Here is a 12,914-nt window from a genome sequence, read left to right as displayed (position 1 = left end):
TCCAACGGGACTGAAAGTGGTTTGCATGCAGTCATACCATACTTGGACAACATATCCAAGCCATACTGTCTTTGGGACAGCCATATACCATCATCACATCTAATCACCTCAATGCCAAGGAAGTACCTTAGCTCACCTAAATCCTTCATCTCAAACTTCATCTTCAAACAGCCCTTGACTTCAGCAATCCCACTATCACTATCACCTGTAATAATCAAGTCATCCACATAGATGACTATGATGACCAAACCTACATCTCCCTTTCTCACATAAAGTGAGTGATCAGCATCAGAAACATAAAAGCCAATATTGATAAGATACTCTCTGATCTTGTCAGACCATGCTCTAGGTGCTTGCTTGAGCCCATAGAGTGCCTTCTTCAACCTGCACACATACGTGGGATGCTCTAAATCTTCATAACCTGCTAGCTGATCCATATACACTTCTTCCTGCAAATCACCATGCAAGAATGCATTCTTTACATCCATTTGCTGCAACCTCCAACCTTTGGCTGCTGCCAAAGCAATCACACATCTGGCAGTTGCCACCCTAGCAACTGGACTGAAGGTTTCATCATAATCTATGCCATATGTCTGGGCATAGCCTTTTGCAACCAGCCTAGCTTTGTACATGCTAATAGAACCATCTGCATTGTGCTTAATCTTATAAACCCACTTACATCCAATAGCTTTCTTTCCCTTCGGCAATGATACTAGATCCCAAGTCTTATTGGCCTCTAATGCAGCCATCTCCTCATCCATTGCTGCATCCCAATGAGCATGACCAACAGCCTCCTCAAAACATGTGGGCTCAACATCCTCAACTAGTTTCACCATATAAGCATAATGGTGAGCTGCATAACCTTCAAAACCAATTCTTTTAATAGGGTATCTCACCCTGCTAGACTTGCGTACCACTGGATCACTCAATGGAGTCTTTGCATTAACGCGTGCTCTCTGCACACATGGAGTCCTCACTGAAGGAATGCCAAGCTCATCATCTAAGCTCTCTGAGCCATTGGAGTCTCCATCAAGAATTGCATCAATGCCTTCTGACACTTTATTATTCCCTTTGTCTTTACCTGTAGTGCTACTAGATGCACCTGAAGATGTAGAGATATTCCTTAGTCTCCCAGACCAAGGACTACCAGATGATGTCTCTGGTCCGCTAAGAGTTCGTGATTCTTGCTTTTCAGCCTGCACATGAGTGTCATGATCATCATCATCATCCAATGCATCACCACTAAATGCATACCAACTGCTCATTTCATCAAAGATAACATCCCTGCTCACTCTGAACTTACATGTGACAGGGTTGTAACAGCGATACCCTTTCTACTCTAAAGAGTATCCAATAAAGACACACTTTTCAGCCTTTGGATCCAGTTTCTTCCGCAACTCATCTGGCACATGAACATACGCAATGTAGCCAAATACTTTCAAGTGTGAAACATCAGGCTTCTTACTTGTAAAACATTCTTCAGGGGTCATACCATGAACTGCAACTGTGGGAGTTCTGTTCATAATATAAACAGCAGTATGAACAGCCTCAGACCAAAAATGCTTAGGCATATTCTTTTCAGCCATCAAGGCGCGTGCAACTTCTGCAATATGCCTATTTTTCATTTCTGCAACCCCATTTTGCTGTGGGGTATACCTGCATGTGAACTATCTCTTTATCCCATGAGACCTCAGAAAATCACTGAACTCATTGGAGAGGTACTCTCCCCTCCATTTGACCTTAAGCACTTTACTTTCAAGCCTGTTTCTCTTTCAACTGCAGCCTTGAAAGTTCTAAAGTGCTCAAAAGCTTCACTCTTTTCCTTCATAAATTATACCCACTACTTTCTAGAACAATCATCAATGAATGTGACGAAGTATGAACTACCTCCAAGAGATACATTTTGTGTAGACCCCCAAATGTCTGTATGCACAACATCAAGGATATTTCTGCTTACATCTCTGTCATGTGAAAAGGGTTGTCTTGCCTGCTTACCAAACTGACATGCTTCACATACCTTCTGAAATTTTGCAACATTAAATGTAGGCAAACCTGTAACCAACCCTTTGGACTGCATTAATTTCAGCCTTTGTACATTTGCATATCCAATGCGTTTGTGCCAAATTTCGATGTCTGCAACAACACATTTTCCTTTGGCATACATAGCAGCATTCATAGTAGGAATTCCAACATCTAGAGTGAACATACGTCCAGCTCTACTTCCCTTTGCTACCAACCTGCACTTGTCATTGAAGTCTTCTACAAAGCAGCCCTTTGCATTAAATCTGACTTGCAGCCCTTGCTCTACCATTTGACCGACTGACACCAAGTTCTTTGTAATAGATGGCACATGTAATACATCTGAAAGACTCTTTGTCTTACCATCATGCAAGGACAAGGGAACTTTTCCAATGTGTGAAATTGGGTAGCATGAGTCATCACCCGTCTGCACATAACCTACATTTTGCAAATCCTGCATCTCTCCAAACCATTCTGCATGGCTGGTCATATGATTGGATGCACCTGAATCAACATACCAAACATCTTCATGTGTTCCCTTTCCTGTAACAGCATTCAGCATATGCTGCATAACGAACAAACGTTCATTTTTATCTTCATTCTGTCGTGAAGACGATGCATAGTTTCCTTGCTGCAACTTACCACTGCGGATATCATCTTTCTTAGCATAACATTGGGCTACAATATGACATGTTTTGCCACTCTAGTGGCACACAATACCAGAGTTGTTAGAACCTCTGTTCTCCCATCCACCTCTTCCTCTAAAGCCCCCCCTGTCTCTAAAGTTACCACGACCTCCTGAAACCTGCATATCGCCAAATTGCTGATTCAATCTGTTTTGTTGGTTGTCACTACCACGTCCTGTACCACGGCCTCTTGAAGAGAACTTGCCACGTCCCCTTCCAGAACTGGAGTAGAAAGCTTGGACCTGTTCACCACTTCTTTCAGATGTCTCACTCTGCATGTTGATCTCTTCAGTGATCATAAGGGAGACCAATTGATCGAAATCTGGAAATGGCTTTCTGACATATACGGAAGTTACAAAAGACTTCCAAGCCTTTTCATTGTTAAGTCCACCCAAGGTAGACGACACCAAATCATCATCATCGGGCATTGCATCAATCGCTGCCAATGCATCTGCAATGCTTTTTACCTTCAATGCATACTCATTGATAGACATCTTCCCTTTCTTTAATGTATTCAACTCTTGCTTGAGTTGAATCTTTCGTGCCTTTGTATTTACAAAAAACATACTTTCAAGTATAGTCCAAACTGCATATGAATTCTCTACATTTCTAATGTGTCCCAGCATATTATTGTCAATTACTGCAGACAACCAATACATGACCTTTTTATCCTTTGCATTCCATTCTTTCCGTGCCTTTGTCTCTTCTGCAATTGGAGGATCACTCATCTCCGGCTCCTTTTCTTCACCTGAAACGAACTCGTAGAGGCATTTTCCAATAAGGAAGTTCGTGACACGGAACTTCCATGAAGGGTAGTTGTTCTTGTCGAGCTTCTCAATGATGGGGCTTCCACTGTTCTCTGCCATTATCACAAAATTAATACCAACAGCAAGCAAATCTTCTGCAACCCTAGACTTGTAGTGCACAGCAATACACTAGACAGCCTTTTCCACTATTTGCTCAACAATACATGCAATCTGCAACCTGTTTGCAGATAAACCTTGTGTTTACTCACTGGTAAACACCTTTGAACTTACAAATTTAAAATTTGTAACCTACGCACCCACTTTCGGTCAATATAGTTGAAGTCACAGTGTACCCTGAAACTGCTGTCCGCAACCTTGCGGCTCTAAAACGGGCCCTGAAACGGTCTCAGATGTCCAAAATAACTGCAATACACAGCGCTCTTCGCGCACACCAAATCTCACTGCAATCTGAGATTTTTGCTCTGCCCTGCTTACGGTGCCTCCACAGGTACTATCCAAGAGAAAGAGTTGAAGGATGGGAGAGCTTCTTACCCGTGGCTTGCTTGCTCGAACCTTGCTTCTTATCCTTTGCTTCAACCTTCGAAATCAGCCTCTCTCAATGGCGCGGCTCTGATACCATGTCAAGAATCGCGTGGTGGAGGGGGTTGCTCAAGATGCTGCGCCGAACACACACAGAATGCACAAGGAGAAGCTCACTCAAGAGACAAGAAGAGAGATGGAGGCCAAAACGTTTTCTTGATGATTTCTTCTTCTTCTTCCACACACTTTACAATGTACACAAAGTATAGATAAGATACAACATAAAAGGAAAGTGGCCTACTAAGTCAAACAATAAATAACCGACTACACTAGTCGACTGGCGCTATAACTATGCCAGCTGTAAATAGGTGTAACGACCTGAATATAATAAGTAATGAGTCAGTGGCTATGTGAGATGCATAATGACCACCGACGTGCTAAGTGTAGACGTGTGGACCCATCTAACCAGGCGGTCCATCATCAATGTCCGCATGTGTTGGGCTTGTCATCTCAACAACAAATCCTCTCTCACTGGGCTTATTCAAGCCCATGCATTGGAATGAATCGTATCCAAATAACCGTAGTGGCCATCTGCCTTGGAAAATTTGGCTCTCTTGCAGTCCAATCACGTACCAGTTTTCTTTCCGAGCAAGCATATCAAGTTCACCTTGCTTGGAGCGAAGTGTGTTAATATTCAGACTCACAAAGATAGGTCTCTTATCAAGGCCTTGGCTTGGTTGTGACGGGGCCGCAACCTTGCATTCTCTAAAAGGTACCGACAGGTGAGTGTGCCATCAACAAAACATACATTCTTCCTTAATACGAGTCTAAATACTCAAGGCTGCTTCACGAGAATCAGCCGTGACATCGAAACACAATGACCGATTTCGCAAGCACCTCATTCGATCACACCTCTTAACCTTCCTGTAGAGATCTTATTTAAGCATGCATCTCAAGGTGCCCCACAGTGACCATTTATGACACTGCCAGCTCCCCATATCACAATTTTCACGTACTCATGAAGACACATCAGAATGGCATACAAGATATATTGATAAGGAATCTTTGTGTTCATGATATCAAAAGATACAACATCGAGATACATCTCAAGACTACACCCTTGTGACATTGCACCTCTGAGGGTTCACCATTGAGTATAGAGAATCACATATAGAGTGAAAACTAAGCAAAGCTCACAATCACTACTACTCCTTACATAGTGTTTCTAACTCCAATGCTATGGTATAGCTACAAAGGCCATATCCTTTAATGGAAGAAGGGGGGGGGGGGGGGGGGGGGGAGGGGGTGTGAGTCCATGGGAGAAGCTAATGATGTGGAGCACTCTAGGGGCAAATAAGAAAAGAGAGCCCCTTCTTCCGGTGTGAGTCCATGGGAGAAGCTAATGATGTGGAGCACTCTAGGGGCAAATAAGAAAAGAGAGCCCCTTCTTCCACACGGGAAATTTTATCAACAGTCCGATATTCGTTGTGCGGGAGAGGGATGCTTTGAGGCTAAATCCTTGGCTATGGTAGAGAAAGCAACGAAGGAAGGAAGCGGGACGACGACCACGAGCGTCGAGGATTTGCCAGACGAGTGCCTGTCGTTGATCTTGCAGTGTTTGCAGAAGCCTTCGCGGGGCGGCAGCGGCGACAGGGACGCTGCCTCCCTCGCCTGCCAGCGATGGCGGAAGATCGACCGCCTCCTGCGCACAGGCCTCCGCTTCACCCTACACTACCAACCCTGCCATCTCCTGCGCCAGTGCCCGCACGTCTCCCGCATCTCCTTCCGCTACCGCTACCGCACCCCCCTCGTCTCCGCCCTCGCTAAACCCCTTGTCTCCGTGAGGGAGTTGCAGTTCCTCCGCTGCCTCGACATCACCGACCCTGCCATTGCCATCATTGCCTCTTCCTGCCCCTGCCTCGAGACCCTGGACCTCTCCTCCTGCATGCATGTCACCGACTGCGGCATCGAGGCTGTGGCGAATGCATGCCCTCGCCTTGCATCCCTGACCATAACCAACTGCATTGGCATAATTGGCTGGGGGCTGCGCCATGGCAGGAGCCTCAAGATTGTGCGTGCCGGGGAGTGCAAGCTCAGTGACGCAGGTTTGCAGGAGGGGCTGAGAGGAGCAACCAGGTTGCAGGTTCTGGACCTGGGGGACTGCAGGTACGACAGCAGCATAGCAGGATTGGGACCTGCAACATTAGAAAGCATTGGCCGAACATGCACAGTGCTTGAGGCTCTGAGCCTTCGCAAGTGCCGGGTCCTGAATGACACAGCATTGGAGATCATTGTTAGGGGATGTTGCAACCTGCGCGAATTGAATTTGGCGGTTTGCTCTGGGGTCACGGCTCATGGCTGGCAGGCCATGGTTGAGTCCTGTACCCGTCTTGAAATTCTTCATGTCAACAGGTGCTTCACCTTTACCGATGGCAGCTTGCTTGCCCTTCAGAGTCATTGCCCTAGGCTTCAGCAGTTGTGTTTGAGCAGACATTCAACTGCGATCTCTGATGCAGCTTTAGAGGTGTTCCAGATGGCTCGCCCCAATGTCACCATTGTGCCTGATGAAGTTAATGAGCTGATGCTTTTGAGCACTAGTACTCTGCAGTTGTAGGGGGAAGTGGCAAGTCTGTTCTCTTTGCAGACGACTGAGATTTTTGTCACACATTCAATTTTCAATACACATCAGGCTCTGCAAGCCACAGCTGTGTGCATTCCTAGAAGGACGAGGTGAGTTTGATCTCTTTGCAGAGGAGTCATATTTGGATCACGAATCATTCTAATTGTTCAAGACAACTTCCAATGTATGAAGCTCTGGGTGCTTGCAGAGTGCTGTACAAATTTGTATCTATCATAAAAATAGAATCAGATGATTTCCAACTTGAAAAGCTGTACGTGCCTACATTTAGTTCAAATTTGAAAGCTTGTACAATTTTGTGGCAGCATCAGCTATCAATTATCTCGGTGGATGTCTGGTGTTTGAAGCTGTGCAAATTGTCTCACAACAGACAAACTTTGATGGAGAGTTTATACACATACTCATGATGACTTTTTTATGTACAGCACATCTTCCTTAAAGATGGCTCTAAGATCTCTGTATATCGTATGCAACTTGTTACATCTTCACTAAAATTTAAATTTGATGCACAGGTTTGTATCATGCTTTTTTATGCTTTCTTCCAAATAGACATGTATTTAGGGTAGATGTGGCATCATGCATGAATATATGCTCATGCACGATACTCTTTTCACATGGCTGGCTTGTCTTCATGTTTTGCTAGAATGAGTACATGTTGACAATCACACACAATATTCTTTTCGCATGGCTGGCTGTCTACATGTTTTGCTATTACACGACAAAATCGTTGGCAGTCCCACCCCTGAATTAATGTACTAGTTGATTGGTGGTCGTTGTTGAGGCCTTGCATGCGGTTTCAAGATGTATGAGCAGATTGAGCTTGCTAGCATGGCTGATGAAGATTGTTTTAAGAAAGCTTGAGCAAGAGGAATGGGCCATCTATAAGCTGACTACGATGTTTCATCATTGTTTTCCAATGGTTTCAAGATGTTTGAGTAGATAGAGCTTACTAGCATGACTGATGATGATTGTCCTAGGAAAGCCTGAGCAAGAGAAATGGATCAGCTGTGTAAGTTGACTGAGAGGTGTCATTATTTTCCAGTGGCATCTATAGCAATGTTTCCTTAGACTTGGACAATAGATGTTTGAGCAGTGCTTCGAGGTATTGTACATGTTTGACAAATACATTGAATTTTAGATCCTCCTTTCCAAGAGAGAATCCATCATTTGCTCATGGAGATGTTGAAATTCCTCATGTCTATCTAAATTGCTGCCTTGTCCTATCCAATCATCATGAAAAGAGGTGTTATTATTTACCAGTGACATCTATAGCAATGTTTCCTTAGACTTGGACAATACATGTTTGAGCAGTGCTTCAAGGTATTGTACATGTTTGACAAATACATTGAATTTTAGATCCTCCTTTCCAAGAGATAATCCATCCTTTGTTCATTGAGACGTTGAGATTCCTCATGTCTATCTAAATTGTTGCCTTGTCCTATTCAATCGTTTGTGAAAAGAGTTGGAGATAGAGAGCCAAAAGCTTTTTTCTTAGTGTAGAGTTGGAGACCCCTTATCACTTTTTGTTTGGTAAGGTAGATCTCTTTGCATTTTTGAAATATAAATACAAATAATATACACTATTTGTTGCTTATTTTGTCATGCTACATATCCTTCATATATTTTGTGGAAGAGCAAGGGCTGTTGCTTTTATTAAGTTAAGCTTTAAATAGAGGTAGGTAGTGGCATTGGGTGGATGGTTTATCCCCCTTTAAGTAGTATAACAAGTCATTTTGGAGGAGCTGTTGATTTAGCCATTTTTAGTCTTCATCTATCATGTGTTTCCTCTATTTTGGACTCAGCTTCATAACTACTATATTGAACATGCGTGGACCTTGAATGACCATACATAGATTACCTTTATTTGTTTGGTTTGTTTTAGTGATAGCATTTCTAGCGCCCCTGGTAATAAATAGAAGCCAAGGCGTGAAAAAAGCACACTATCAAGCATATACCTTTTTTTCGAGAACAACATGATGGAAGAATTACAAAAAGCAATACTCTTGTGGAGTTATTTAAATTTTATTGGAGAAAACTACTAAGCTTGAGAGACACAAGAGATGAAAGGAAACTATGAAGAATCATTGTATGTTTAACATAATTTTATACACATCGTTTTTCAAAGTCTTTACATTCTTTTTTTCTTAGAAAACTTTCCTTTGTAGTGTAAAAATCTTCTCCTCCTATACTTAGCTATGGCTTTTACATCTGTTTGCTTTATTGTTAAAGCATAAGACAAGAATGCCAAGAAGAACCTCTAAATGAACATAGCTAGGGCCATACATGGAAGTCCTAATGGTAGATGTTTTTTCCATAAGCATTACTTTGTTACCATTATTTTCTAACCTTGAGTAGCCAAGAAGTCTGGTAAGAGCTTATATTCAGAGTGTAGGTCATACTACTTTTGAGTAAGTGTTATGGAATACCAAGTAAATATGTTGATCAACGCAATGTCTAAGAGTAGTGTCTTACCTTCTGCTTTTCATCATCCTCAACTATAGTTGAATTCCATGTCTCCTTGATATCTTTGAGTTATATATATAATCACTTAGTTATTTTCCAAAGTTGGAAATTCTAGACCTCTTTCAAAGTTAGTCAAATTCCTTAGTAAATCATAACTCTTTATTTTGCCCTTTTGCTTTGCTCAAATGAAAAGACAAGGCATTAGATGCATAAATAAACTTGTCATTTCATGCTTGGGTATCCAATTTTAGTAATTCCTCCTTAGACTCATTCTCCACTTCAAATACACCATCAACAACAATATAAGTCTTTGCAATAATTGCTAAATAATAATCTTCTCTCAAATTGAAGAGCTTTTGGATATTTGACACTAGCAAATGCTCTTTGTCCTTGATGGGAAAGCTTGGAAGACAATGCACAATATGGCTAGTAGGAGACTGCGACTCTTTAGCTACCTCCATGGTTTTCTTCAAAATGATTTCAGCTTTAAAGTGAGCCACATCAAGTTTTGTTGCTAGAGATGCCTCCATTTGAGGATTCACTTGCTCCCTTGAATCCTTCTCGTCCACTAATTCCTTTAGTAGGCAACAAATAGAAGCTCTCTTTCCCTTCACTTGGTCTTCATCTTTAATTGCATACATAAACAATCAATGCAATAGACCTTGCCATCTATTTACATTTCTTTGGATGAAGAGAGAAAACTACATTCTATGCCAAAAATCTCTTCTAAGAAAAAGCTTTTCTAGAAACCAATGCCTTCTTTGTAGCTGAACTTCCAATGAGAGTGGGGCCAAAATCCTTTGCATCTACCTATACCAAAGGCCATGATAAATGATGAAATGCAACAAAGTCCTCTTTGCAAAAGTCTCTACAATGGTTTACCACTAGATTAGGATCCCAATTAGGGTTAAACATGTCCCTAGTCATTGGATAAAAGAACAAATCAATATCATTTAGAATAAGAAATTCAAGAAGCCTCTCTACGAGAGTGACTCCTTTAATCTAGGAGAGGTCTTTGGTGAATCTTTGACCTAATTGGAGGTTTTGATAATTTTCTTGCACTTGTTGGAGAGCTTTGAGAAGTGGTCGAAGAAACATTAGGCATCTATGGAGCCCTTTTAGAAGCCTTAGGTCTGCTAAAGGGTTCATTTCTTGTCCTTTTTTGCATCAAACCTTTTGTAAATTCTTTATGAGAGGATTTTGTTGTAGAAGTTGTGCCCTCTTTCATGACAAAGCATGCTACAAACTTCAAAGACTTGCATGATTGAAGATCAAGAGAGTACTAAAAACAAACTTCAAAGACCTGCATGAAACAGGAAGGACTTGTCAATATTGGCCAGTGGAGCAGTGCTCAAATGGCTTGGATCATGCTATATTGTGAGTGTAAGATAACAAGAAGAACTTTCCAATACTGTGCACTAGTGGGTTGGAGTAGCCCTTGAAGGGCTTAGATTGTACCATATCAAACTGTGAGTGTGAGATGACAAGAAAAACTTTTTAATATTTGTGCAATGGTGGGGTTGGAATAGACCTTGAGGGGCCTGGATTGTGTCATTTGAATTGTGAGGGTGAGAAGACAAGAAGAATTTGTGGACATGGTGCAATGGTGGGAGTTAGAGTAGCCCTAGAATAGTCCATATCATGTTGTATTAAACTACAAGATGAAAGATTAAGAAGAGCATAAAAAGCAAGCAGAGCAGGATGATCTTTGTCTTAAGAGGCTATAACACACGATCTATTATTGCAAGTTGGAGATATTAAGCTGGCAAGCTCAATACATGCGGACATTGATGATGGACTGCATGGTTAGATGGGTCCACATGTCTACAGTTAGTACGTTGGTGGTTATCATGCTTCTTACATAGCCATTGACTTAGTGCTTATTATGTTTGGTTTGTTACACCTATTTATAGTTGGCATAGTTATAGAACCAGTCGATTAGTATAGTCCATTATGCACTACTTCACTTAATAGGCCACTTTCCTGCATGTTGTATCTTATCTACACTTTGTATACATTGTATTGTGTGAAAGAAAAATAAAAAACTAGCAAGAAAAAGTTTTGGCCTCCATCTCTCTTTGTGTGTTCATGAGTAAGCTTCCTCTTGTGTGTACGGTGTCTGTTTGGCATAACAACTCAAGCAAGTCCCCCCACCATGTGATTTGTGACATGCTGTTAGAGTTGCCCCATTGATGAAGGCTAGTTTTGGAGACTCAAGTGAAGGAGAAGAAGCAAGATTCGAGAAAGCAAGCAACAGGTAAAAAGCTCTTCCATTCTCCCACTTTTTTTCTTGGATAGTACCTGTGGAGGCACTAGAAGCAAGGTAGAGCAAAAGTATTAGAGTACTGTGAGATTCGGTATGCAAGCAAAGCATTATATATTCTACAAATGAGCCCTTTAGGGAATTCTCGCTACTCTTTTGGCCATCTAAGGCCATTTCCGGTCTTGTTTAGATCCGCAAGGTTGTGAAGAGCGGTTTCAATATATACTATGATTTCAAAAATTTAATCAAAAGTGGATACACAAGTTACAGATCACCCATGTTGAATGGTTTGGAGAGATATAGGATTACAAAATCTAGGTTATGTGCAAATGGGTGATAATTCATGCCACCCAATTTCACACATTGAAAATTTCATCTTATCCTTGCATGATGGTCAGACAGAGAGTCTATTAGATGTACTGCATGTACCATCCATCACAAAGAATTTAGTGCCTATTAGTTAGATGGTAGAGCAAGGGCTGTAGACTTGATTTAATGCAAAAGGTTGTTTTGTAAAAGATTCTAATGTTAAGTGTAGGTTGGTTGCACAAGGAAGTAGAGTTAGCCTCATGTTTACTTTAGATACTAAAACTCTTGTTATGAATGTTGTGCAACATGTGAAGTTGAGTGCTGATGTTGGGAATAAGTTAGAAGACCCTTCTATGTTCAAGAGGACAACAGGGAGTTTGATTTACATGACTATCACAATGCCAAACTAGGTTGTTGGCGTTGTGATAGTCATGTAAATCAAACTCCCTGTTGTCCTCTTGAACATAGAAGGGTCTTCTAACTTATTCCCAACATCAGCACTCAACTTCACATGTTGCACAACATTCATAACAAGAGTTTTAGTATCTAAAGTAAACATGAGGCTAACTCTCTTCCTTGTGCAACCAACCTACACTTAACATTAGAATCTTTTACAAAACAACCTTTTGCATTAAATCAAGTCTACCGCCCTTGCTCTAACTAATAGGCACTAAATTCTTTGTGATGGATGGTACATGCCATACATCTAATAGAGCTACCTTGTATAACTTACCATAATTTGGGTGATTTGGATGTGCAAGTAGATGGTCCAACTGTCATTTATTATGACAACATGAGTAGTATATAATTGGATAGGAACCTGTGTTCTATGCTAGGACAAAACACATTGAACTTTCAAAGCTTACTTGGAGTTGCAAAGATGTAGTTGAACTTGAGGGGGAGTGTTGAGATGCCAAGCTCAATGATGGACCGCTTAGTAAGATGGGTCTACACGTCTACACTTAGCATATTGGTGGTTATTATGACTCTTACATGGCCATTGACTTATTATATTTAGTTTATTACACCTATCTACAAGTGGCATAGTTATAGCGCTAGTTGATTAGTATATATATTATGCATTGTTTGACTTAGTATGACACTTTCCTTTATATTGTATCTTATATGTACTTTGTGTACATTGTATTGTGTGTGAAAGAAAAAGAAGAAACCATCAAGAAAATGTTTTGGCCTCCATTTCTCTTTATGTGCTCTTGGAGTGAGTTTCCCCTTATTTTACAGTGTGTATT

The 12,914-nt window shown here is 41.3% G+C and overlaps 1 protein-coding gene across 1 annotated transcript; it reads left to right on the top strand.

The window, feature by feature from the left end:
* Positions 1-5,436: 5,436 nt before the first annotated feature.
* Positions 5,437-7,130, top strand: LOC148015295 (RNI-like superfamily protein). Its single transcript, XM_087665273.1, has 2 exons — positions 5,437-6,721; positions 6,935-7,130. The coding sequence occupies exon 1, from the start codon at positions 5,517-5,519 to the stop codon at positions 6,603-6,605; it is 1,089 nt and encodes a 362-aa protein (XP_087521399.1). The 5' UTR covers positions 5,437-5,516; the 3' UTR covers positions 6,606-6,721; positions 6,935-7,130.
* The last annotated feature ends 5,784 nt before the right edge of the window (positions 7,131-12,914 follow it).

This window comes from Lygodium microphyllum, chromosome 24, assembly GCF_053477565.2.
Source record: "Lygodium microphyllum isolate KBCC chromosome 24, Lygodium_microphyllum_v1.1.10, whole genome shotgun sequence".
Lineage (NCBI taxonomy): Eukaryota > Viridiplantae > Streptophyta > Polypodiopsida > Schizaeales > Lygodiaceae > Lygodium > Lygodium microphyllum.
This window is presented reverse-complemented; position numbering and strand designations above follow the sequence as displayed.

Bases quoted from the DNA above. Each gene is read 5' to 3' on its own strand.
- LOC148015295 (XM_087665273.1), top strand. From the start codon at position 5,517: ATGGTAGAGAAAGCAACGAAGGAAGGAAGCGGGACGACGACCACGAGC.